This window comes from Leptodactylus fuscus, chromosome 2 (genome assembly GCF_031893055.1).
Source record: "Leptodactylus fuscus isolate aLepFus1 chromosome 2, aLepFus1.hap2, whole genome shotgun sequence".
Classification (NCBI taxonomy): Eukaryota; Metazoa; Chordata; class Amphibia; order Anura; family Leptodactylidae; genus Leptodactylus; species Leptodactylus fuscus.
Window position 1 is genome coordinate 171,235,438 of NC_134266.1, and position 27,540 is coordinate 171,262,977.

The following is a 27,540-nucleotide window of genomic DNA, read 5'->3' on the forward strand; positions in this document are numbered from 1 at the left end:
GAGACAAGAGAAATTGTACAAGCACAGGTCAAAACCAGGAGAGAACATAATATACAAAATCAGGAGATGAAAGTAAAATCTGGGAAACAAGCCAGGGGCCACAAATCCAAATGGGCACATCAAAATACAATCAGGAGTTAAATAGAGAATCCAGGGAACAAGTCAGAAGTCAGTAAATGAACAGGTATACACAGATAATATGGAGAGCCAAACTAGGAAGCAAACTATTTAGTTGGCACTTGTGTCTGGAGGGCAGGGTCTTATATAAGCCAGGAAGACTCTGAAACTGCAAAAGCTTCCCAGGTTGGTATGGTAGCGTTAAAGGTGCAGCAGCCGTAAAGAGAATCCTGACATACTACATGCACAAGGAAATAACCTGACCACAATAAGGATATCATGGCTGGGCTAGTAGTGACAGTTCACAGACCATAGAAAGTTTCTCCATTCATTGTACCATTCATTGACAACCAATCAAGGCAAGAAACTGATGATTTTTCCTAAGTGATGATATGCCATTAGGGTTGAGCGATCGTGTTCGGAAAAAATCGGATTCCGATCGGCGATCGAGAAAATTTCACGATCGCGATCGGAATTCCAAACACGATCGTTTTAGGTGGGATCGGTAGTATTTCCCGCAATGCCTTCACACTGAGGATATAGCGTATACTCAGTGTGAAGGCTCTGCTGCGGTTCCATAGGAATGAATGGAAGCAGCCGGCACACAGCCTTAACCCCCTGCACGCCGGCTGCCTCTGTTCATTCTAATGGGAGACTAAAGTAGCATCTCTAGTAGCTAGTTACCTCCAGAGATGGCTGCTCCGCTGCTGTTCGCCTCGCTGCCGGTCCAGCTGTAGTCTTCTTCTCCCTTCGCTGCCCCCTCCCTGACAGGTTAGGAGAGTGTGGGTGGGTTAGGAGAGTGTGGGCGGGTACTGGGAGGGGAGGCGAACAGTGGAGCAGCCATCTCTGGAGGTAAGTGGACACCAGGGGGGACTAAGTAGCCAGAGGATTAAAAAAAAATCCTCTGGCTACTTAGTGATTCACTACACAGCATGGATTCTAACAATTCTTAGATTCCATGCTGTATAGTGAATAGGATTGCTTTTAAAATCCGATTAATAAAAAAATCCCATTGACTTGCATTGGGATCAGAATTGGGATCGAGATTGGGTTTGAATGAAAAATGATCGGAAATCGGATTTTAAAATCGATCCTGAAAAGTCAGGATCAGCTCAACCCTATATGCCATACATGCATGCTTTACCTCTAAGGAATGTAGTTGGCTTCACCAGAACAGTTGCAGTAGATCAACCAGGGATTTGACACGAGTAATGTTTTTTCCTTTATTTTTTGGCACCAAATATAGCTTATATTATTTTTTCCAATTTTGGCAAACTCCTTTAAGTCATCACAGACAGCCCACTGGACAGATAGTGAATTCACTGAGTTATAAACCTATTAGACCAGACCTGGTCAATGTACGGCCCGCGGGTCACATCCAGCCCTCTGACTGGTTCTGTCTGGCTCACATAGCTTGTGGGATAAAAGTAGATTCTGGGATAAAAGTAGATGCCGGTGATCGCTGGCGGCTGGAGCATGCTCCAGGGCCGCTGTCACGTTGGCATGACAGCCGAGAGCGTTATAAAGGCTCCCTGCCAGTCTGCAATGCTTTTCTTTTGCAGGCTGCTCTATGCAGCCTGCAAAAGAAATGACGATTTTTTTGCAATGTATTGCAATGCATTAGCATTTTAATGCATTGCATTAGTGATCAGACATCCTGGGGTTCAGGAACCCTCTAGGGGGTCTAATAAATTGGAAAAAAACAAAAAATTAAAAAAAGTAAAAAAAAAATATATATATATATATATATATATATATATATATAAAAATTAAAAAAGTATTAAAAATTCAAATCACCCCCCTTTCCCTAGAACACATATAAAAGTAGTTAAATACTGTGAAACAAATACACGTTAGGCTCCGTTCCCACGATGTAACGCGCCGCTCACTTAGACACATAAATGGGATCTGTATTGAAGCGCCTCGCTCTGACACGTGTTTACGTGTCTAAATGAGTGGTGCGTTACTCCATGGGAATGGAGCCTTAGGTATCCCTGTGTCCGAAAACACCCACTCTACAAATCTATAAAAATATTTTTCCTGTACGCAGGGGCAAACCTGCCCCTTTCGCCGCCCGAGGCGAGCAAACTGCTCGGTGCTAAGCCAGTCCAGGACAGCTTGTCCTGGACTGGCTTAGGTAACCAAAAATGCCGCCCTCCCTGAGGCCCTGGCATAGCGCCGCCTGAAGCGGTCGCTTCAGGTCGCCTCATGGGAGGTGCGGCGCTGCCTGTACGGTAAACGCCGTAGCAGGAAAAAAGTCAAAAGTGCCAGACCACCATTTTTTCACTGTTTTGCCTCTCATACAAAGTTTGAATAAAATGATCAAAGCAATACTAATTCCCCAAAATGGTAGAACTAAAAAGTACACCCGGCCCCGCAAAAAAGACGCCCTATACATCCCCGTACACAGAAGTACGGAAAGTAAGGGAAAAAAAAAATTGGCACAGTTTTGGATTTTTTGTTAATGGGTTAAAATGTAAATAAAATCATATAAATTTGGTATCACCAGAATCGTACTGAAACAGAGAATACAGGTGACATGTCATTTTGGCTGCACAGTGAACACTGTAAAAACCAAGCCCATAAGAAATCTGCACAAATGCATTTTTTCTTCAAATCCCTCCCATTCTGAATTTTTTTCCAACTTCCCAGTACATTGTACAGAATAATGGTGGCATCATGAAGAAAAATTTGTCCCACAAACATGAAGACCTCATATGGCTCTGGGAGCGGAGAAATAAAAAAGTAATGGGGTTTGGAAGGAGAGGAGTCCAAAACGAAAATCAAAAAATGCCGTTGGCGAGAAGGGGTTAAGTTTCTTTTTTTAACAAGTGAAATAGGAAGTCTATGAAATTTGTAGCAATGTGCAGACTTCAGCAACCAATTCAACTATTCCAGGAGGCAAACTGACATTTGTAGAGGCCAACAATAAAACTAGAATATGGCATGAAATATAAAGGACCACGGATACATTTCTAGGGTCAATGAGTATCTGGCTCTGGGGATTTGCTTAGCAAAGATTTATAATCACTCATTTCTGAATAGTGGGGATATGCACATGCAACATACGTTCCCTTCACCCGTATCCATCTGCTGGACTTTATTTATTATAGTTTTTCATTAAAATAAGATTATATTACAATATAACATTTTATAACACTGCGTGACTTGTACATCTGCACCAACAGCTGACTTAATCTGCTGACAACCATGACCATAAGCAGTGTATATTTACATATCTTTGACTTCCTCATATCAAATGTCTCAAGTGTGTTACATGTGATACTATCCTGCTTATTTTATTATTTTATTACATTAATGTTCATGTTATATATTACATACTGTTAATTCTTAGTATAATCTAATCATTATTTGGAAACTGTTTCTGAGTTTGAGTTCTAGCACTGAAATCTGATGCCCCCTTGTGGAAACATAAAAAAATACAAAGAATGGATTCTAAAAAAAAAAAAATGCAGATATTCAGAAATGCATGCGTGAAAGTTTCTGAAGCACAAACTGGAGATATATGTGACATGACAAAATAACAGTGATCAGAATTTTAGTTTTTTTTTTTTTTTTACAGCAGTGTGATTTTTGAGTGTTTTTCTGCATGTATAGCCTATTTCAAACCTCACAAAAAAAAAACCCATCTCAAAGGGAATTAGATTCAGGTGTTCTTGTGGCCATTGCCGCTTCTTGGCTGGTATGTATGACTGGTCAGAGGCTTTGCTAGGGTTTTAAAGGATTTGGGGCCCAAACACCAATGCATATATCCTGAATATTACCCTATTTATCCCCATCCCATACCAAAGACAATACTGATTAGATGCAGTCACATGAAAAATACATACCTATTACCGAAATGACATTTCCTCTGAATGCAATTATTTTCTTTCTTCATCTTTCCCAAATGGCCCAGACCGCCATGACTGCTTCTTACCGACATGGTTTTCCTATGAAAAGTTTGATTCTTTGCTTTTCTATGTATTCTTTCTTTTATGTAGCTTTGAGCTCCATATAGGGCTCACAATGTACATTGTCTATTAACCCTTTCCCGACATCCACCATAATAGTACAGCGGGTATCAGGTATTTAAATATGGTGGCCATCATAGCTGCCGGGTGTCTGCTGTTTTGCGGGCATTAAACCCACCGGCACCTCGGTCAAAGCTGACCTAGATGCCATTTTACCTCTTTGAAACAATAGAATGATTTGGTCCAAAACAAATTCATTTGCATATTGACATAAACAGCACCATCTTGGGAATGGAGGCAGAAGGGGTAAGCACCATTTGATTCGGGTTACCCTACCCTATCTATACATTAGGCTGGGTTGCTATGCTGGGTTCTCGTAACAGCAAGAGTGCACAAAAATGTAAGTTTATTATGCAATGAAGCACCCCTACCATACAAGTACTTTAGAAATTATTTTGTTGGCACCCCATACATATAATGGAAAAGTGACTTATGTTTCTTATCTTACGTGTATGACGGCCGCCATATTCTAGCCTAATAGCTTTTGAAGGTGTATGCTTCTTGTATAAAAATGAAAGCCCCCTACAGAAACTGTGAATTGTGACTAGGAAAACTGAAGACCAAGAAGAACTACTTGGAGCAGTTATTGGACAAACAAACATACTTCTGTAAGAATCCCACCAGTTGTCTGTAATTCTCCATCTGGGCTATTATATATAGTTACAAAGATGTTCACCCGCAGTCACTAGTTAACTATATATCAGAATTGCACAGTTGTTCAAAATCAATTGTAGACAGACTGTCTGGTGGAGACCCGCAACGATCAATAATAGAGTTACTGCCCTATTTAAAAAAAACAAACAACAGCTTGGCAGTGTTAGGAATGGCTTTACTATGCTAAGACAATAAAGAATATAGTTTGGGGTTTTACATGAAAATGCAGGAAAGCTTGAATCTGATGAAAGACCAAACTCTTCCATCTTTCATCTGTAAATGGCAAATCTGTTTTAGCTGATGTCAATTAAAATGAACAAAAATTGATGTTAATTAAAACAAAAAAACTGTAAAGATACAGCCCTGAGATAACCATTTATATCAGTAATATTGTAATATTAGAGAGATAGAGCCAGTTCAGTTTCTGTAGCAATTATAACTGTAACCAGACTAGTTTCATGATTTCATAGGCCCCTAATTTTACCACAAAAACTGGGAAAACTTATTGACTCGAGAATAAGCCGAGGGGGAAATGCAGCAGCTACTGGAAAATTAAAAAAATTAAAAGATACCAATAAAATTACATTAACTGATCACCGATCTTTACATTACAAATGAATTGATAGGGCTGCAAATGCAGACACATATAAAACAGGTATAGGACACATATAGGACCTGCACCCTAAGTTGCAGCTCTTCAATTTGGCCCGGACACACGGCCTCAAAAGTGACGGCATCTATGTGTATGGGCCCACTGAATTGTAATAGTCCATAATTTTATTCACCATTGCAGATAAAGCGTCTGGTCATGTGTATTACAGTTTAGTACCATGTGCCACAAGTTAATAGCAGTTAACCCCATCATGTCCCTCACAATAACCCCCTGTGTACCTCACATAAGGGTTACTGATATGTGAGAGACATGGAGGTAATAATTATTACATTAAACATTATTAAGGCACTTTATTATTACCTCCATATGACTCACATATTAGTAACCCTTATATGGGGCACACAGGGATTAATATGAAGGACATGATGGGGTTAACTGCTATTAATGTGAGGCACATCGAGTTACTGAAACTAGATTAATAACCCCAAATGCCTGACATTAATAGGAATAGTAACCTCAGCAGGTACCTGTGTGTTTTATTTTCTCTTTACTGTATGAGATCTCCTCGATGCAGACACAGGAGCAGGGACCTTCCGCCTCCCGGCTCTTACTAGTGAAGGGAGGAGTGTCGTATCTCATTATTGTAGCAACCACTGAAGGACACTCCCTCTTCACTTAATTTATGCAGGTCCTCAGTGGCGGATCCAGGGTTTGCGGGGCCCTGGGCAATTGACTTTGGTGGGGCCCTACGCGCAGCGCGCCGCAGCAAATTAAGCCCTGCCCACTTTTATGTTGACTCCGCCCATTCTCATTCATTTTTCATGTGATTCCACACAGTATAATCCTCCTACAGTCACCTGTAAATTATATCTCCCCCCTCCATCTCTCCCCATTTTCATATACACCCTTCATCTACCCCTAGTTTCATGTCTCCCCCCTCTATCTCTGTCCCCAGTTTCATGCCATTCTCCCCCTTTATCTGCCCACAGTTTCATGCTGTACCCCCCTCCATCTGCCCCAGTGTCATGCCGTTCTCCCCCCTCCATCTGCCCCAATGTCATGCCATTCTCCCCCCCTTCATCTGCCCCAGTGTCATGCCATTCTCCCCCCCTTCATCTGCCTCAGTGTCATGCCATCCCCCCCTTCATCTGCCCCAGTGTCATGCCATTCTCCCCCCTTCATCTGCCTCAGTGTCATGCCGTTCTCCCCCCTCCATCTGCCCCAGTGTCATGCTGTACCCCCCCTCCATCTGCCCCAGTGTCATGCCGTTCTCCCCCCTCCATCTGCCCCAGTGTCATGCTGTCCCCCCCTCCATCTGCCCCAGTGTCATGCCGTTCTCCCCCCTTCATCTGCCCCAGTGTCATGCTGTTCTCCCCCCTCCATCTGCTCCAGTGTCGTGTTCTCCCCCCCTCCATCTGCCCCAGTGTCATGCCGTTCTCCCCCCCTCCATCTGCCCCAGTGTCATGCCGTTCTCCCCCCCTCCATCTGCCCCAGTGTCATGCTGTTCCCCCCTCCCCTTCATTTGCCCCCCAGTTTCTTTGGACCCCCTCCATCTTTGTCCCCAGTGTCATGCCATTCTCTCCCCACCCCCTTCATCTTCCCCAGTGTCATGCCGTTCCCCCCTTCCCCTTCATTTGCCCCCCAGCTTCATGGGCCCCCTTCATTATGTTCCACCTTAATATTTAATCAGGGGCGGATCCAGGGCCGGGCGAGCCGGGCAACCGCCCGGGGCCCCGCGCTTAGCGGGGCCCCGCGGCGCGGCCGGGACCTAATAAAATGGTCCCGGTCGGCATGTCCCGACTCCAACTGAGCTCAGCGTTAAAGCAGGAGTTGAGCTCACAGCTCCTGCTTTAAACGCCTATGTATTCGGCTCATCGGCGGTAGGACGCCGATGAGCCGAATACATAGGCGTTTAAAGCCGGAGCTGTCACAGCTCAGCTCCTGCTTTAACGCTGAGCTCCGGCCTCCGGCATTTGTAGCCGCGATGTGATGACGTCATCACATCGCGGCTACAATATGTGTATGAGGGAGAGAGCTGCGAGGGAACGAGGAATGGTGAGTGTGTGTGTGAGTGTGTGTGAGTGAGAACGGCATGGCACTGGGGCAGATGGAGGGGGGAGAACGGCATGGCACTGGGGCAGATGAAGAGGGGGAGAACGGCATGACACTGGGGCAGATGGAGGGGGAGAACAGCATGACACTGGGGCAGATGAAGAGGGGGAGAACAGCATGACACTGGGGCAGATGAAGAGGGGGAGAACGGCATGACACTGGGGCAGATGGAGGGGGAGAACAGCATGACACTGGGGCAGATGAAGAGGGGGAGAACGGCATGACACTGGGGCAGATTGCCCAGGGCCCCGCAAACCCTGGATCCGCCACTGTATTTAATACCAAACAAACACTTACACTCACCTTCTATCACTCACCTTCCATCGTTCCCCCGACGCTCCTCTCTCTCACTCCAGTCACATACGCGATGCAGGAGTAAGCGTGTGTAAGCGTGATGTGATGACGTCATCGCGCCTACACACGCAAGCCAGGCCGGAGCTTTAAAGCAGGAGCTGAGCTCATAGCTCCTGCTTTAATCGCGTATGTATTCAGCTCATCGGCGGACGGACGCCGATGAGCTGAAATCGTGACAAGCAAGTGCCGGGGGGCCCCCAGAGGCTCCGTGGGCCCCGGCACTTGCCCGACTATGCCGAGGCTGACCGGGACCATTTTATTAGGGCCGGGCCGCGGGGCCCCGCTAAGCGCGTGGCCCCGGGTGGTTGCCCGGCTCGCCCGGCCCTGGATCCGCCCCTGCAGGTCCTTGCAGTCCTGAGTTGCCTGACTTGAGTATAAGTCAAGGGGGGCTTTTTCCGCATAAAAACTGTGCTGAAAAAGTCGACTTATACTCGAGTATATACAGTAGATTGTGAAGTACTTTCCTCTCCGCATGTTCTGTGTGGAGATCTCACAGCAAGCACACGGACCCCATTATAGTCTATGGGGATCTGTGGGCTTTTACTGCACAGTGCTTGCAATTGCATTTAGTATTCCATTCGGGAGGGGTCCGTATGCGGATTCCCTTGAACGGAATACCAATGCAGATGTGTACGAAGGGTGACTCACCCTTCCCTCAGCATAAAATGGAGAGCGAATAAACACTAGGAGGCAGGAAGGAAGAGGAAAGAAAATGGAGAATGAAACATTTTTCTATGATAGAATATTTTACTAAGTTTTTTTTTAGATTTGACCATATAGTAAATATTTAAAATCTTAAAGGGGTTGTTCAGTTTCAGCAAATAAATATTATTGTTTGTATAATGAAAAGTTCTCCAGCCATTATTTATCCACAACCAAAACTCTGCTTCCCAAGTTTCCCATATGGTTTTGTTATTAAATGTGCTCCCATTCTGAAAGTAAACTTATTTATTGTGCGGACATACTGTAAGTTCTGGAATTTATTTATTCTATTTTCACTTGCAGATTTGTTGCATCGTTTTTTACAACATTTGTTTATCCAGATTCCGCTTGAAGATTTCCATTGATGGAGCGCCCACCACCTCCCGTGGCAGCCTATTCCACTCTCTCACTACCCTCACTGTCAGAAAGTTTTTCCTAATGTCTAATCTGTATCTCTTTCCCTTTAGTTTCATCCCATTGCTTCTTGTACTTCCTTGTGCTAATGAGAATAGGGTAGATCCCTCTGTACTGTGACTACCTTTCAGATATTTGTAGACTGCTATTAAATCTCCCCTCAGCCTTCTCTTCTGCAAACTAAACAATCCCAGTTCTTTTAGCCGCTCCTCATAGGACATGGTTTGCAGACCTTCCACCATTTTGGTTGCTCTTCTCTGGACTTGCTCCAATATATCGATGTCTTTTTTTGAATTGAGGCGCCCAGAACTGTACACAGTATTCCAGGTGTGGTCTGACCAGGGAAGAGTACAGCGGAATAATGACCTCTCTTGATCTAGATTCAATGCTTGTCTTAATACATCCCAGAATTTTATTAGCCTTTTTTGCAGCAGCACCGCACTGTTGGCTCATGTTGAATTTGTGATCTACTATTATGCCCAAGTCCTTTTCCCCTATGCTATCACTTAGTTCTATTTCTCCCATACTATATATGTTTTTTACATTTCTGTTACCCAGATGTAGAACTTTGCATTTGTCCCTGTTAAATACCATTTTGTTCGCCTCAGCCCATTGTTCCAGTGTGTCTAAGTCCTTTTGAATACACTCTCTCTCCTCTCTAGTGTTGGCTATTCCTCCTATCTTCGTATCATCTGCAAATTTTATGAGTTCCCCAATAATTCCATCGTCCAGATCATTTATAAAGATATTAAAAAGTACTGGGCCCAGAACAGAGCCCTGCGGCACCCCGCTTTTGACTTTCTTCCAGTTCGATGTGTAGCCATTTAGTATTACTCGTTGTGCCCGATCATTAAGCCAGTTGTGAATCCACCTAACTGATTTTTTGTCAAAGCCATACTTAATCATTTTTTCAATAAGAAGGTTATGTGATACTTTATCAAATGCCTTACTGAAGTCAAGATATACTATGTCCACGGCATTCCCTTGGTCCAACCATTCAGTGATTTTGTTGTAGAAGGAAATCAGGTTAGTCTGACAAGATTTATTGGTCATAAAGCCGTGCTGGCTCTGGTTAATTAATGCCTTCCCATCCAGGTACCGAAGTAAATGTTCCTTGACAATTTGCTCAAAGATTTTTCCTGCTATCGAGGTCAGACTTACCGGCCTGTAATTTCCTGGATCGGAATTTAACGGAATAAGTCTTGTAGTAATACAAGTGCATGCAGCCAAACAATAGAGCCGATTTTCAGTTGCAGACATTTCTGCAACAAATGTGCAAGGTTTGGTGCTTTGTATATCAGTTCTTCAATATTGTCAAGATTTTTGTAGCAAGTAAATGAAAACATTTATAAAAATGGCGAGTAATCAAAACTCAAATTAGTAAATTGCTGAATATTTTATTACAAATCATTGCTTTCACATTGTATCTATAGAGAACATTTTCTGAGCTCTACCAACTCCAGGTGTTTGCAGTCTTCGGTAGGTGCCACTCCACTGATTACAGCACAGGTGAAATTTTTTATCTGGACCCCACCATTCCTGAGCAATAATTTCTGGTGATAGTCTCTTCTTGCAGACTATCTGCTCCAGACTGACTATCAGCTCCCCACTTGACAGTAGAGAACATTATTATGCTTAAATTATAAGGTTTACCACATATACCGTACTGAGAAGGCACTTAGAGGTACATTGATAATGCCTTATAAACCAGTTTTCTGGCGTACAAGGTATACAAATTGTGACTTTTTTCTACTCTGCACCACTTTTGCCACTTTCCCGAAAAGGGATGTATGGTAAGGGTCTGCAGGCTGTTGGGTCCAACAGCTCTGCCAAAATTATCATCATTTATGCCAGAAAGTTAAAAATATATTCTCCACCAAGCCTCACAGCCCAGCAGAAAGTGTATCTCATTTACGAGGAGACATGTGACTTATCATACTATATATAAGATGCATCCTCATACTTCAGTTGGAGAATGAGCCATTGCACCGGCATTAGTACACTAAGGGTAAGTTCACACAGAGTTTTTTGGTCAGGATTTTGAGGCCGGATCCGCGTCAAAATCCTGATCAAAAAGACGGCTCCCATTGAAATCAATGGGAGCCGGTCAGTTCTTTTTTTCCAGGAGCCGGTTTGTTCCGGCTCCCAGAAAAAGAAGCGAGATGTTCATCCTTCAGGCTGATTTGCCTCCTGATTCGGCCTGAAGACCCTCCCTCCTCCCGACTAGGCCCATTCATTGGGCCTAATCCAGAGCGGAGTGCGCGACTGGATGCTGGTGCAGTGCACCTGCATTCAGTCACGGCTACCCATATATTGGACCGGAACCTGAGGCAGCCTCTGCCTCAGGTTCCGGTCCAAAAAGCCCCATGTGAACTTACCCTTAATCCGTCATTTTTTAAAAGAGTAGGGCTTAGATCAAACAGGGACAGACCTAGCCCCTATTGACTTTAATGGAGTCTGTGCTAAAAGCTTTTGCTCACAATAGCAACATATCCTCTACCCTCAAGATAAAGGATACGTGCAGATTGGTGAGGGATTGATCAACTGGGGCCTGTGCATGCCCGAGGCCACAAGAAAAATGGCCGCTTACACAGTAAGTAAGCGGCCATTTTCTTGTGGGCATGTGCAGATGGCTCCGCCCGAGGCCTACAAGTTTCAAAGCCTGCACCGGAAGAAGACACAGGAAGATGACATTCCTGACGAAAATGGAGGTGGCGCTGGAGAGTTCTCTGGCAGCATTGGGGACGCCTCCAGTACTTTTTGAGCGCTGGGGCCCGCCCCCAGTGCTGCAAGAGAACTCATTTGCATACCGATGAAAACCAGTATTTCAAGCGAACAGCGGTCCGGAGAAGACTTCTAAAGGTAGGAGACAAATAGCCTTTCTTAAGGCTATTCCGACGTAGTAGGGAGAAAAGAATGTGTTAAAATGATAGGATCCCTTTAAATAAAGACGAATTTTTGGTAAGCACGGACAATCTTCTACCTGTTTGAGGACCAGGTGGTGGAAATAAGTTCTGCTGCAGGGCAAGAATTATACCTGGGAGAAGTATTATGTGTTTGAAGTTTTTATATAGTTTGTGTTTTTAGAGGGGTTTTTTTGAGTATTTTTCAATAAAATTTAAGAAATCTATTTTTACTGCTGATGCAATAGGGTGATGTTTGTTATTGGGTTTATTGTAACTTTAGGCTGGGGCCTCACGTAGTGGAAATGCTACTGCAAAAAATGTAGCATTTTACAATACCAGGAAAAATAGCAGTGAATAGCACCTTTAAAGGTAGAAATAAACCTAACCTCTTATCGCCTCAAATCTTTCCATTTTCCTTTCTAATGAGGATAAAATGAATTAAAACTAAAATTCTTGTACAATTCAGGCTTTCTTCCAAAGAGATCTATCCAGTTCGTTTTGTAGTGCATCACATGTATGAGGTGCACTTCTTAACCCTTCTGTTACATTGTATTTTCTAAAACTGGCAATCCTAAATATAGCCATAGAAAAGTGCTCTGAATGAGACCAGAATGTAAATCGACCAGTAGATGGTGCTCACAGACTTGCTGAAGAACAGACCTCCTTGGCTTAGCAAGACGAATGTACAATCCAGCATCATTTGCCTAGCACAAAATGTCTGAGTCTGGCTTCAATTGCAAATCAACTGTTTGTGCATGTTACATGCTATGGCTGGTAGGGTGTAGCTTACTCTCCTACTCACATGGATATGTGATTGTAAATTCAGTCTCTTGGTCAGTCACCAATGAGGTAGAAGAAGAACTGGACAGCTCTTCTACTGAGGATGCATTGCCAGCACTACTAGAAGACACAATCAGCATGTGGAAGCAAAGCTATCCAGCTTCAACCTACAAGGAGGAAGCAGAGATGAAGTCCAGGCCAGGGCCTGATGTGTCTAAACAGATGATCTCACCATCCAGGATGTTCTCCTACAAGAGAGAGAGCAGCACAGTCACTGAGAGCTCCCCTTCTCTAGCAGCCCTCCACAACAAGCTGCTCACAAAGGCCAGAATATTAGCCCACAAAAGCAAATGGGGGACCCTGGCAACTCTTTCCACCCAGGAGAATGTAAGTGCTGTGTGTCTCCCATGTGCAGTTACATGCTTACATCCCTGATCCCTCATTGTCTTGGTCTACATCTGCTGTACAGTTATGTCTTTTGTCTGATGCACCTCATGGTGAGATGCAGCCTGGAAGATGCAGCTGTATACATCAGTGTCCCTTATATGCTATACAGGCAATATTCTACTCCTCCATATATTTGTGAATACTATGAAGTTGTTGTTTTTTACTTGTATTAATTTATTTTATTTATAACACATCACTGTATCTGATGTATCTGGAGGAGGTATAACCAATGCGCTACTCATATAGAGCACTATGTGTGGCATTGGTGCTCAAGTCTGTGTATAGAGACTCAGATGAAGGCATGCCATCCTTCTTCTCAGGCATACTGGAATTATTTGCATATCTTAACAAGTATCTCACAAGTTTGATGAGGATGGGATGGAAAATGTACTAAAATGTTGTAATACTGTTTGTTTTGTATTCTAAAAGAAGAAAAAAATATTACATTAAGAACAGAAGTACCCAAGCAATGTCTTGTGTTACATTCCAAGACTCATAACATTTTTCTTTTGAAAGAGCTGATGGCTCGTTATTTGCCGGATGAGATGTAGATTTTTTTTATTGGCATGTTGTATCAACTTTTTCAACACAATTTTTTTGTAAGTTGGTACAAATAAAACATCCCTGAAATTCAGGAATTTTTACAATATTCACTGTGCCAGATAAATAACACATTAGCTTTATCGTATTGGCTGTTTTTTTCCTTCTTGCATTTGCTTTTATTTAACTTTGTATTTTTACATACTTCTATACTGCAGTGTATCATTCCTATCATTAGGTCCCAGGCTGCCAGAGAAACCCACTAACACCCAGTGACTGTGTTGCTAGGGCACCAATATCTTACAGTTTACACTAGGTTCACACCTGTGTTTTCATTCATGTTTCCATTCGGGTGGTCTACTTGAAAACCCCCTCGAACTGATATCTAATCCGCTTAAAAAAGCGGTTATCCTCAAACTCATGGAATGGGGACCAAATCCCAGGGCAGAGACAGGGCGCAGGTGATAACCTAGCCGCAGATGTTGTGATCACTATTGACTGCAGCATCCAAGGGGTTAAATCAGGGGTAGGGAACGTACGACTCTCCAGCTGTTGCAAAACTACAACTCCCAGCATGCATACTTGCTCTGCTATTCTTGAAACTCCCATGGAAGTGAATGGAGCATGATGGGAGTTGTAGTTTCACAGCAGCTGGAGAGCCGAAGATTCCCTACCCCTGGGTTAAATGGTCAGGATCAGACTTATGTCTAATCCTGACTATTGCAGCATGGTCCTGGCAGTTTATTACTACAGTTACCTGCCACACTTGTTCCATATACATGGTGTATGACCAAAAGGGGCAAGCAAAAAGACTGTTTTACAAAGTTCAACTTTGCAGCTGGCTGTGTAGTATAAAACTCAAAAGCTATAGACAAGTTTTGAATGAAAGTGTGTTGCACACAACCTTTATAAGGAGTCTGACATTAGGAAATGCAATATCAAACCAGCCATAGTACTGTACATGGTAGGGGACCTTGTGCTGAGCAACACAACACCTTTAGATAGTCCAATAGATGCACTAGTTACTTGAAAAATCTCACTTTATAAATATACATATGAGGTTCAAGTAAATGGAAGCGTGCCATAGGGTCCAATGCTCTTTGCCTGGTTTAATATTGAGTTTCCAGGTGACAGATTCCCTTTGATGTAAATCCTTGCTTATTATATGTCAAATATGATCTAAGCGACAATAGCTGTATTATGTAACATGCATTGCTTTTTTTCTTACCTTCTAATCAGTTGGAAAATAAATACTGCTTAGGGGGCGATCACACTTGCGCCCTGTGTCATTCCGCCATCATGAGTTTTAAAACTGACCGCCGGGAAGCCGGAGGAATGACACAAGGCGCACAGGGGCACAAGTGTGAATGCCCCGTAAGTGTAGTTCACGAATACTGTTCTCAAAGATGAAAATTCTATAACTAATTTTCCTTCTAGGTGGGTTGCCCGTATATCCTAGTGAGGGTTGGTTCACACTAGCGCTTGTATTCCGTCCGTAAGGAGTCCGCATGGAGACCCCCAAACGGAATACCAACGCTAATGCAAGCGCTGTGCAGTTAAGCACACGGAGCCCATAGACTATAATGGGCTCCGTGTGCTTGCCGTGCACTGCCCGCACAATTCATTCATGAGGGCAATGCGTGGCAAGCACACGGAGCCCATTATAGTCTATGGGCTCCATGTGCTTTGCAAGCACATTGCTTGCAATTGCGATTGAATTCCGTCCGGGGAGTCTCCATGCGAACTCCTTGCGGACGGAATACAAGCGCTAGTGTGAACCAACCCTTACGCTAGGTTCACACGAGGGTTCTGGTTTCACTTCTTCGGGTCCGCTATAATAGACCATAATGGGAATAGACCATAATGGGGTCCAGCTGATTTCCACCTGAAATCAGCAGAGAGAAAAATCTTGCTTGTAGCAATTTTCTCTATGCCAATTTTAAGCTGAATGCGGAAGGAGTCCCTGAACACTAGTGTGAACTGACTCTTAGTCATGTTTAAAGATGAAGGTAAAACATTAACTTCTAGTCACATAACTCCACACTCCTGGGAATGATTTGTTCTAATTGATATATATGATACGTATATTTAACTATGAAACATAAATACAGTAAAGATGCAATGTTTTGTGAAATGTCATGTACCACATGTACCTTCTTTTGTCCTGTTCTTAGATACAAGGAGTGCCTTTTGGACAGGCTCTGTTAACCAGTGATGGTCCTATGGACAACAGTACTGGAGTTCCATTCTTTTATATTGCTCCAAAGTCAAGCTTCATTACAGATTTGATGAAGAATCCAGTGATATCTTTCACATTCGCAGATCCAGATGGTGATATTTGCAGGTACAAAAAAATTAATATTTATAAAACAAATTGAAAGCATAGCTGCCTACAAAAATTGAGGAGTTTTAACCCTTCCCCACCCACAACCCAACTGGTAATGCTCCTTTCACATCCAGGAATATCCACAAACCACCCACTTTGGAGGTTGATTTTACCCAACTTTGGCAACTATAATTGGAAGTATATTTACTTAAAACTACAAATATTTGATCCAGGACCATTACAATACATAACTGAGAATGCTGCAAATAACAGTCGCAATAATAGTATGCACTGCTTTAAACAATATGTTCTAATATCTGGTAATACTGTTTCTTCTTAGGGAAAGTGCCATTAAGGCGTAAGGAGTAACGTTCCATTCAATATTCTCCTCTTTTCAAAGAAAGCAAGCTGTCGCTCTAGCACCACCTTCCTCCAACATTTCTACTAAGTCGCACCACTTCTCTGCAATACACTACCCTGACCCACTTAAATCCCAACTTCTACAGCTTCAGGCCCCATGTGGCGTAAATGCCATGGTTTTCCTAAAGCGGAAACGCCACCAAAAAATAGGTTTCACTGTCACAGCAAAGTTAATGGAATTTTAGTGAATCCCGTGTCCACTTTTCGTTAAAATATGATCTGTGGAAATGTGGTGAATTTCAAAACTGTTGTGGTTTTAGAAATCGCAGCAAATCAATCATACTCATGAAACGCTTGTGGTTTCCCTATAGGTATAATTGAAGCAGACAGTCCACAGAAGAAAACTGCAAACTTTCTGTGAAAAGCGCTGCAGGAATATCCGCAATGTGTTACTGCTGCGGTTTTTCTTGTAGAGCTTTTTTGCTGTGGGACACCAAGCACATCCTAAAGACACATCTCTTCAGGCAGGCCTTTCACATTTCTACCAAACTTTGGCAAATACACTCCCTACAGCTAACCCTGATCCATTCATGAGTAGGTTCCTATTGTGGGAATTGATTTATTACATTTTAATGTCTCATTTTGTCTGTACATGAACTCTCTGATTTGTACAGTTCCGTGGAATATGTTGACACTATCTAAATAAAATTAATCATTATGATTATTATTATTATATTGAAGAGAATGTTCATACTTTTTTTCTCACAGAAGCATGGCCTAGCCTATAATACAATTCAGTGGCGTAACTAGGAATGGCGGGGCCCCGTGGCGAACTTTTGACATGGCCCCCCCCCCAACTGACACCAGCGCCGAAGACCTCGACCGACTCCGTCCTCCGCACTCTATTATGTCCCTTAGTAAGCCCTGCACACAGTATTGTGTTCATTAGTGGCCCCTGCACACACTATTATGTCCCTTAGTGGCCCTGCACACAGTATTGTACCCCATAGTGGCCCCTGCACACAGTATTATGTCCCCATAGTGGCCCCTGCACACAGTTTTATGTCCCATAGTGGCCCTTGCACACAGTATTATGTCCCATAGTGGCCCCTGCACACACTATTATGTCCCTTAGTGGCCCTGCACACAGTATTATGTCCCATAGTGGCCCCTGCACACAGTATTATACCCAATAGTGGCCCCTGCACACACTATTATGTCCCTTAGTGGCCCTGCACACAGTATTATGTCCCCATAGTGGCCCCTGCACACAGTATTATGTCCCCATAGTGGCCCCTGCACACAGTATTATGTCCCATAGTGGCCCTGCACACAGTATTATGTCCCATAGTGGCCCCTGCACACGCTATTATGTCCCTTAGTGGCCCTGCACACAGTATTATGTCCCATAGTGGCCCCTGCACACAGTATTATGTCCCATAGTGGCCCCTGCACACGCTATTATGTCCCTTAGTGGCCCTGCACACAGTATTATACCCAATAGTGGCCCCTGCACACAGTATTATGTCCCATAGTGGCCCCTGCACACAGTATTATACCCAATAGTGGCCCCTGCACACAGTATTATGTCCCCATAGTGGCCCCTGCACACAGTATTATGTCCAGGATCGGCAAGTAAATAGCGCCCGTAACGGCCAATTTAAAGAAAAACAAAAAAATGCAGCAGTAGCGGATGTCACCGGGCCCCCTAATTGCCCGGGCCCTGTGGCAGCCGCCTCCGCTGCCTCTATGGTAGTTACGCCCCTGATACAATTTATGTCTCCATGGTGCTTTTACTTGGGACAAGAAATACCCTCCCCCTCCAATTGAGTTCTCACTCAGCCAAACCAGCGCTCTACTTCTGTCTGCAGAGGACTGTCTGGTTTGACTTACTTCCTAGTTGATGTTGATGGTGATAATAATAAAAATAATTCATTTTATTTATATAGTGCCAAGACATTCTGCAGCACTGTACAATTTGTAGGGTTCAAGTACAGACAAAAAGATACATTACAGAGTAATAGTCAACTCACACAATGGGACAGAGGGCCCTGCTTGCAGGAACTTACAATCTATGAGGTAGAGGGGGTGACACAAGAGGTAGCAGGGGCGGCATAGGACATAGCATTGCGTATACAGTAGAGAGACGTTTTTGTGATAGAGTTTATTTCCATTACACATTAATAAAGCTGTATGAGCCATCACCAGTCAGTGTCCTTTAATCTGCAGATGTTGCCTGGACATAAAAAGTTACACTCTGATACGTCATCATATCCTGTAAGACCTGTTTGAAATGTTGGACATTAACTTGTATTATTTCTGCCTTTCAGCAGATGGTGCTAAAGTCACAGCTTTCATTAACTATTTTATTTGCATGCATTTCGTAAAATATCATATGTACTTAGGTCAGCGTGCTAGCTGTCGGCTGTGATTGAACGGCACATCCAGCGCACAGACAGTACATAGATGTCATCCGGGTGCCGCCCGTGCACCGGCCATGTTCCTGTGTCCCCTTTCAATCAATGAGTAGGGGCCGCGATAGTACGACTACAAAACCAGACAGGAATAGGACATATCCTGAGTTTTGCAGCCCCGATTGTTGGACCCACACACCCTCTAGACTATAATGGGGTCGCTGAAAAGTGCGGAGAGAAAAGTCCTATCTGTCTATTTTAAACTGAATGGGGGAGAGATTCTTGTATTGAGACTTAACACTAGCGTGAACCTAGCATAAGCTACAGAACAATAGTAGGTTACCTCTATCATAGTTTTCTGTTATCTTAGGTTATAAAGACAATGCCATCTAAAACTCCTAGTCCCTATATTTCCCAACATACTCTGATATTTTGTATGATGCTCAGCATAAATATTATTCTTTGTAATGGACTGTAATATTGGCACAAATGTAGTAAATAAGCTCCTTTCATATATCTAAATTCAGTGTTTTTTTGTGTTCTGCTTCATCATAGATTGTGAAAAGCAGTAGTTTAGTTTACATAACCACAGTGGTTAATGCATCAAACATATAGGGGAAATAACACATGGCAACACTTCAAGTTTTGCTTGCTTGAGATCTTGGATACTGGGTACTATAGGATAACAGTGATTGTTATAGCACCTGTCAAATTTGTTGTGGATTTTTGGTGCACCAAAAATATGTGACAAAGTATAGTACAATGCATGTGATTGGAAATTTCAAACCTATTCACACAAAGCAGACTTTTTGGATTTGAGGACATGTGCTTTGACCACTGTTTTACTGCATCACCAAATGTGCCCAAGTAGTGAGTTGGATTTTATAGAGTAAGGATCTTGAATCATTCTAAAATCATTGGTTAAGTTCAAATAGAATTTTTTGCTGGCAGACTTTTGAGGTGGACTCCACCTCGAAGAACACCTCCCAACTATACCATTCATTTCGATGAGGGTCAGGCAGGTCTTTTTCCTCTAGCTGATTTTTTTCGGCTAGAAGGAAAAAAGCATCAGAACCTATATTCAGGCAGATTCAGTCTTGCAAAGCTCATTCAAATGTATGATAGCCAGAAAAAACACTAGTGGTTTTTGCAGCAACTCCAAAAATTGAGTTATTTAGGAAGGGCTAGTAGTGGGCGGGCTAGCTAGGGAAACAGAGAGGGGGTGTGAGTGAGAAAGGGAGGAGGAGGTAGTGAGAGAGTGAGGGAGAGGGAGTCAGCTCTGAGTGAAGCACAAGGCATCATGGTAGTTGTAGGAAAACAGAACAGGAAGATACCCATGTAAACAAATGCAGAAGATGACAGGACCTCTCAGAGAAACCCAGAAATCACTCAAAACACTGCTAAGGGTAGTTGGGTGCATTTATTAACCTATTAATAGCACTAACCAACCTCTCCTCAAACCCAAGAGTATAATGATCAGAGGTCCAAGGGAGGTGATTAAATATATAAAAAAAAAAAACAGTGTTACTCACCTCTCCTAGGCTCTGGCACCGGTCCTTAGGCCACTTCTGGCCTGACAGATGTCACAAATGACATCATAGACCACTGTAGCCTGTGATTGGGCCTCGGCACTCGCATTGGTGTCATGGTGATAAATGACGGCAGTGTAATCCATGTGACCAATCACAGGCTTCATCAATCTCTGATGTTATTCGTAACAGCTCTGAGACCATAAGGGACCAGAAGACTGGCATCAGAGCCCAGGAGAGATGAGTATAACTGTATATTATGTTTAACAACCTCTCCTGGGCCTCTGCTCATTATGCTCTGAGGTGTGCAGAGATCCCAGAGTATAATAATGGTTCATGGGTGGTGAATCCCCACAATTAGGAGTGTGAAGGGGCTACTGAGAGTCATTATTCTGTATTGGTGCCACTGTGTAACATTATACAATGTGGAGGAAACACTATATGGCATTATAATGTGCAGAGGGGCCACATTGTGATATTATAGTGTGTGGAGGGGCTACTGTGAATCATTATATTGTATCAGGCCATTGTGGGACAGTTTAGTGTGTGGAAGGGCCTCCATAGGACATTATTATGTGTTGAGGGTCCACTGTAAGACATTATAGGTTATTACAGTATAGGGCATTATAGTGTGTGGAGGCCTCTGTAAGACATTGTACTGTGTGGAGGGGCCATTAAGGGACATTATGTTATATGTCCCCTGCGTTCCGTTGACTGATACTGCAGCCTGTTCGGTCATGCATAGTAACTTATTCCCCAGAAGCCCTGCACCCCACATGATTGCTGAAGCTAATTACTGGGGGGGGGGGGGGGCAGACATGTTATTTGCACAGGGGCCCTCTGCAGTCTGTGACTAGCCCCTGACTAGTGGTGACAAACATTATACAAGGTAGGCATTGTCTCCCCTATGCCAGCCAGCAGAACCACAATATATGTCACTTGGGACCCAGAGAACCACTTTTTACTACCGTCAACAAGTGTTCTCTTCCTTCTACCTGCCAACTGGTAAGGCACTCTACAACGAAGGTGCCAGTGATTCCATTGTGCATGTCTCTCTTTCCCTTTGCCAGTGAAGAACTCTAGTTGGCATCATGCAAAAGGGATAGTGTGGCTGGGTGACTGCTTCATGAGGGCAGTCCAGTTAAGTTAAGTAGTATGTCAGTTGCTGAGGACTGTGGTGCGGCCATATAGCACACCATCCACTGGTGTGAGATGTGCATACATGTAAGTGTGGCATCAGCTGTGGGTGTCAGCTATACAACTTACAGTTGACACACTACTACAACAACCAGGACTGGAGCTAATTTAGCTGTGTAATTCCTTAGGTCCTGTGGGCATTTTAAAGACTGAAATCTGCAGCTAATCCCCTACATATAGGACATGGTGAGAATTTGAAAACCAGCAGCATGCCCTAAAATATGTTTAGATTTTATCTGTATGAGGATATTTTTGCACCTCATGTATCACACTGTATTATGATTATGTAGATAACTTTACCAGTGTTGCAGGAGTGGGAGCAGAGACAGTTTTGTGCACACGGGCTCTCTACAGTCTGAGTCTATCCATTGTGTTGCTTCATTGACTTTGTGGTGCAGTTTTAGAAAAACTGAACGCTTGTTGCCTGGTTGCTCAACAGATTAGAGCTGAGTTCTGGGGGTCCCAGCAGCAGGGTACACCATGTTATCATCTTATCACCATGTAACAAAAAGAAATCAACTAGTGCTGATGACTCCCTTTACTGAGGCTAGACTTGGCATTGCATGGGACTAGTTCTATTATGCTTTACCTAAACTCTTCAGTTAAGAGACTTCTAATGTTTTTGGATTGCATATAAAACCATGATTTACAGTATAACATTATGGGAAAACTGAAATGATTCTTTATTTTCATGTTGAAACTGAAATAAGACATTTGTTGTTTGTGTATTTCCAGGGAGACTATCACAGACCCACAGGACCCACAGTGTGCTGCCTTAACATTGATAGGTCAAATGGTGAATGTACAACCAGATGGAGAAGAATTTGCCAAAAAAGCTTTATATTCCAGGTAGTGACTTTGTGCCAAAATAAAATAAGCATATGGCCAGTGTGTCTAAGGCTAAGGCCCCATACAACTAATCGCTGCCATAAAGCACTGCGGAAAAGACCGTTTCACATTTTTTTCTGCAGTGCTTGTCAGAAATTCTGCAGAGTTTTCCTCTGTAGACTTTCAGTCCTTATTATACCTATACAGAAAACGCCAGGTATAAGTCATCTGCTGGGATTTACAAAAACGCAACAATTTTTGCAGCATTCCCACTGCAAATATTTTTCTGCAATGTGTAATGGATAAGCCAGAATCCCATCCACTTTGCAGGTACTGTAAAACACCATGGTATTGGCCCCAGCCTTAAAGGTGGATTTCCAGTCAAAAGGAAAAGAGTTGGCCATATATTTATAAATCAGTTAAAGCAATGGTAACATTTTGTAATTCTGTTTCCTTTACTTACAGAGATATTAAATGTTTAAATGAGTCCAACCTAGCTAAATGTTGCTGTAATACGCCAATGTGTTTGACCAAATAAGATAAAATCATAACTTGTCCCTCTGTTTCCAGGATGGCCACCTGCTGCTGCCACCACTCTTGACAGGACAGGTCATCGTTGCAGCTAATCACAGACCTCAGTGGTGACCGGTACACAACCATCACCTCACTGACTAACCTCAGAAGTGATGTCTCAGTTTCACAGTGGTCAACACTGAGGCCTGCAGCAATGACCTGCCTTAAAACAGCGCAACATCACGCCGCAGCAGGAACAAAGATGTAACTTATGATCTTTTTTATTTAGCTCAACACAATCTGTAACTTATCCTCTATTCTATGGAGAAGTTACACTTGTAGGGAAACCAATTTAAGAACCATGTTTTCTCTTTAGCTTAAAACCTAAAGTAAGTTCCACATTTGTCCTTTAGAGGTAAGGCCGGGTTCACACGGAGTATTGTGGCTCGTCATTTGGTACGTACACGCCGCGGGATCTTTTGCGGGCCGTATATGCTCCCATTGTTTTCAATGGGAGCCGGTACCGTACACGCGGCGCTATTTTGCGGCCGTGATTTTTTGGCGGCCGCAAAACAGCGCCGCGTGTAAGGTACCGGCTCCCAGGGAGCGTATATGGCCCGCAAAAGATCCCGCGGCGTGTACGTACCAAATGACGAGCCACAATACTCCATGTGAACCCGGCCTAAGAGTGGCACATCAGTTGATTTCTAAAATAGATGACAGTAGCTTTCGGCTTTGGTAAATTCCTTAGCGTACAACTTTTCATTTTCATTCTTTCATCATTTCTTTATTTTAATATCTTTATGTAAATCATCACTGTCGAGTTCAAGGGCATAGCAGTAGTAGCACCAAGGCCCTGGCATTATACGGGATCCCAAAGACTCTGTGCCTTATGTGATAAAACCAGTGCTAGAAGCAGCACATGGTAGGATGAATGCTCTGCTACCTGGATTTAGCATAGGTGCTCAGGAGAGTCAAGGTTCAGACCGCACAGTCTGTGATTTTGTTTTCCTGGGAACAAGTAAGGTTCTCATAACTCATTGCCACCTGGCTGACACAATTGGTTGGTAATGCTAGGTTCACACTAGCGTTCGGGGGTCCACTCTCCGGGTCCGCATGGGGACTCGAAAAAAATTAAACCCTATCCATTTAAAAGGTGGTTACCCGTGGACCCCATAGATTATAATGGGGCCCTCCGGGATGTCCTGCTTGCAAGACTTTTCTCTCTGTCTATTTTAAGCGGGATGGGAAAGGAGTTCCTGAACACTGGTGTAAACCTAGCGTTAGAAGGCACAATGTGAAGCCCTCCAAACCCACTTATCTTGGTGCTCCCATTTACTCTAGAGCCCAGTATCCTCTACAGTGTTTGCACCAGATGCATATTGTAATTGTAAAGCCTTTAACTTTAACGCTCATGTTTTGTTTTTTTTACACAGAGCTTTACTGCAAGAAAGCTCTCCTAATAACTTCCTATCTTATCCTTGTCTCTAAATATACAGCTTCTTTATGGATACTTACACACTATGGGGCTGACTTATTAATACTGTCCTAAATTTAGACTGGATGAAACAAGGCCAGACAGGCAGAAAGTGCTCCAATATTATTTCAATGTTTAACGCTTCTCTTTTGTACCCCACCTCCTGCTTGGCTTACTTTACAACCTTAGGGTGCATTCACACGGAGTAACGTGCCGCGTGACCTGGCACGTATACGCCATATGAGATTTTGAGCGCCGTATACGCTCCCATTGATTTCAATGGGAGCCTGGATTGTATACGCCATGTTATTTTGCGCCCGTGATTTTGCGGCCGACTAGCTCCCATTGAAATCAATGGGAGCATATACGGCACTCAAAATCTCACACGGCGTATACGTGCCAGGTCACGTGGCACGTTACTCCATGTGAATGCACCCTAATGTACTAAAAATGGTGAACACATTGATTTAGTACATTTTAGGAATCCTTTTAGCCACATCCATTTTAAAACATTCTAGTGGGGTCCATACAGTGTAAAATACTTTATAGAATTGGCACACACCAAAAATTACACTTTTTTGCCGCACTCTGTGCCAGAATTGTTGCATATTCTTCGTACTAAACCCCCGCTACTTTCTTCTGTAATAGAATGCAAAATCTTGCATAGGTGGTACATAGGATTTGAATAAAAGGAAACTTGGCTGAAGATCTAAATTGTAACTTAGTATCTATACAGTAATATGTTTCATTTATTGATCATTTATTTTTGTCAAATCTGTTTTTATTATCGTGACAATTTATTTTTCACATTGCAATTCTTACTATTTTAACCAAGACCCAACCCTGTAAAAATGTTTCACATGATATAATCTCTCACCCAAACAGAAATCTGTTCATTTTTATCTTCTTTCACAGGCATCCTGTTATGAGAAAGTGGTCTCAAAGCTACAACTGTCTCCTAATGAAGATGAACATTGAGCACATTTATGTAACAGACTGCTATGGAGGAGTATACAGCCTCCCTCTGGAGGATTATTACAACGTGAATCCTAAATAAGAAGAAAAGGCCTTCTCTTTCTTCACGTTTACATAGCATGATCGTACACTTGACAGCAGTCTGTAACATTGCAACAGAAAGACTAACTTCTACCTACTTACCAAGTATTACTGCATTGAAGATGTCACTGTCTGTTTTAGCTACAGCTTATCGCTGTAAATACAGTATTTTGTCCATAGTGCTAAAATTTTTTTAATTTCAACATGAGCAAGAATAGTATTTGTGATACAAGGGTGTGTTTTTTTCTAACATATGGAATACCCAATATAAGATCCTATGGTCACCTAACAACTACAACCGAGGCCAGTGTGCAGAGCTTCCAGTGAGAATGGCAGATACCCATCATTGAGTTCCAGTGATGTCTCTAAAGACACATTAAAGGGATCCTATTATTAAAACTCATTTTTTTGTCCCTAACACGTAGGAATAGCCTTAAAAAAAGCTATTCTTCTCCTACCTTTAGATGTCTTCTCTGCGCCGCCGTTCTGTAGAAATCCCAGTTTTCGTCGGTTTTCAAATGAGTTTTCTTGCAGCACTGGGGGCGGGCCCCAGCTCTCAAATAGCACTGGGGGTGTTACCAATGCTGCGAGAGAGCTCTCCAGCGCCACCTCCATCTTCTTCAGGAACGGGCTCTCTTCGCGTTTTCTTCCGGCGCTGGGGGTCAAACTTCTAGGCCTAGGGCAGAGCCGACTGCGCATGCCTGCAGCCACAATACTGTGTAAGCGGCCATTTTCTTGTGGCCGGCGGGCATGCGCAGGTCTGAAGCCTAGAAGTTTGAAGCCTCTGCCGGAAGAAGACGCGAAGAGAGCCCGCTCCTGAAGAAGATGGAGGTGGCGCTGGAGAGTTCTCTTGCAGCATTGGGGATGCCCCTAGTGCTGTTTTAGCAATAGGAGAGAACTCATTTGCATTCAGACAAAAATCGGGATTTCAACGGAATGACAGTGCAGATCAGACATCTAAAGGTAGGAGAATAGCCTTTCCTACGGCTATTCCTACGTGTTAGGGACAAAAAATTGAGTTTTAATTGTAGGATCCCTTTAAGGGAACAGTCAATTTTTCCTGCAGCAACAATAAGTCCAGCAACAAAGTCTGGTAAAGTGAACTAGTTTGATCATATATCAGCTGCTTTTATGTGTTCATTATTTTGCTACTTTGTTGGACAAAAAAGTATTTGGTGTCAGTGAGACTAGGTATAGGGATTTTACATCAATGTTCCTTCTTGGGCAACTTCTAGATGATTCATTTAACCAGTCGTTCATGGTCCTTGAATATTAACCTTAGATTTTCAGTCCTTTTACTAGTTTGCTTTAAATAAGGTGCAGCAAGATGAATGTCACATGTCTGTTCAGTAGTGGGGAACAGTAATTTCTTGGCTTTAAACAGTAAAATGATGGGGTCCCAATGTCTATCAACCGTCTAATAAATTGGCTGTAGAGAATGTATACAGGCTTGTCCACTGAGTTTGTTTAGTTTATCTTGTTCGAATATAGAAAGAAAAGTAATTTCTTCCCCATAAACAGCACCTATCTTGCCCAAGGGTTTTGCAAGATATTGCAGAACAGCTTGGCTTTATTTATTGGGCTATTACGAACTTTTCTGCTGTGACCTGGCTTCCATGTTGGACTCCTTCCTGTATCACATCCCAGTCTTACCACCTTTACTGAAACATTACCTCTTCTAACTGCAGGATTTGTTGGAAAGTTATTGCTGTTCTGTATCTTCAACTCCTTATGAAGACTTGTACTAATACAAAAAGGAACAAACGGTAATTGGCAGTCATTTATTCTAAGATGGAATGTAAATGTGCTCTTATGTATAGCCAAGAGATTTCATGGAAATTTTTCTTAAAGATCAGGGAGTCAAAATTAAGCTCCAATTCTACTAACTCTTTAAGGATGCAAGGTAGTTTGGACGTTAAGGCTTGGCAACTTTTTTCTTATTTTCCTTATTCTTTGTGTTACAAGTTGTGCTTTTATTTGGCACCATTTTGGAGTACAAATAAGTAGGGTTGAGCCGATCTTGAAATTTCAGGATCGTTTTTAAAATCCGATTTCCGATCATTTTCCATTCAAACCTGATCCCAATTCCGATCCCAAAGCAAGTCCATGGGATTTTTTTTAAATTATCGAATATTGGATTTTAAAAACTATCCTATTCACTACACAG

General features: G+C 42.9%; 1 protein-coding gene across 1 annotated transcript; it reads left to right on the top strand.

Annotated features, from left to right (window-relative positions):
- The first annotated feature begins 12,590 nt into the window (after positions 1-12,590).
- On the top strand, positions 12,591-25,670 carry CREG2 (cellular repressor of E1A stimulated genes 2). The gene is made up of 4 exons (XM_075265148.1): positions 12,591-13,073; positions 15,848-16,017; positions 22,235-22,348; positions 25,233-25,670. The coding sequence occupies exons 1-4, from the start codon at positions 12,621-12,623 to the stop codon at positions 25,372-25,374; spliced, it is 879 nt and encodes a 292-aa protein (XP_075121249.1). The 5' UTR covers positions 12,591-12,620; the 3' UTR covers positions 25,375-25,670.
- The last annotated feature ends 1,870 nt before the right edge of the window (positions 25,671-27,540 follow it).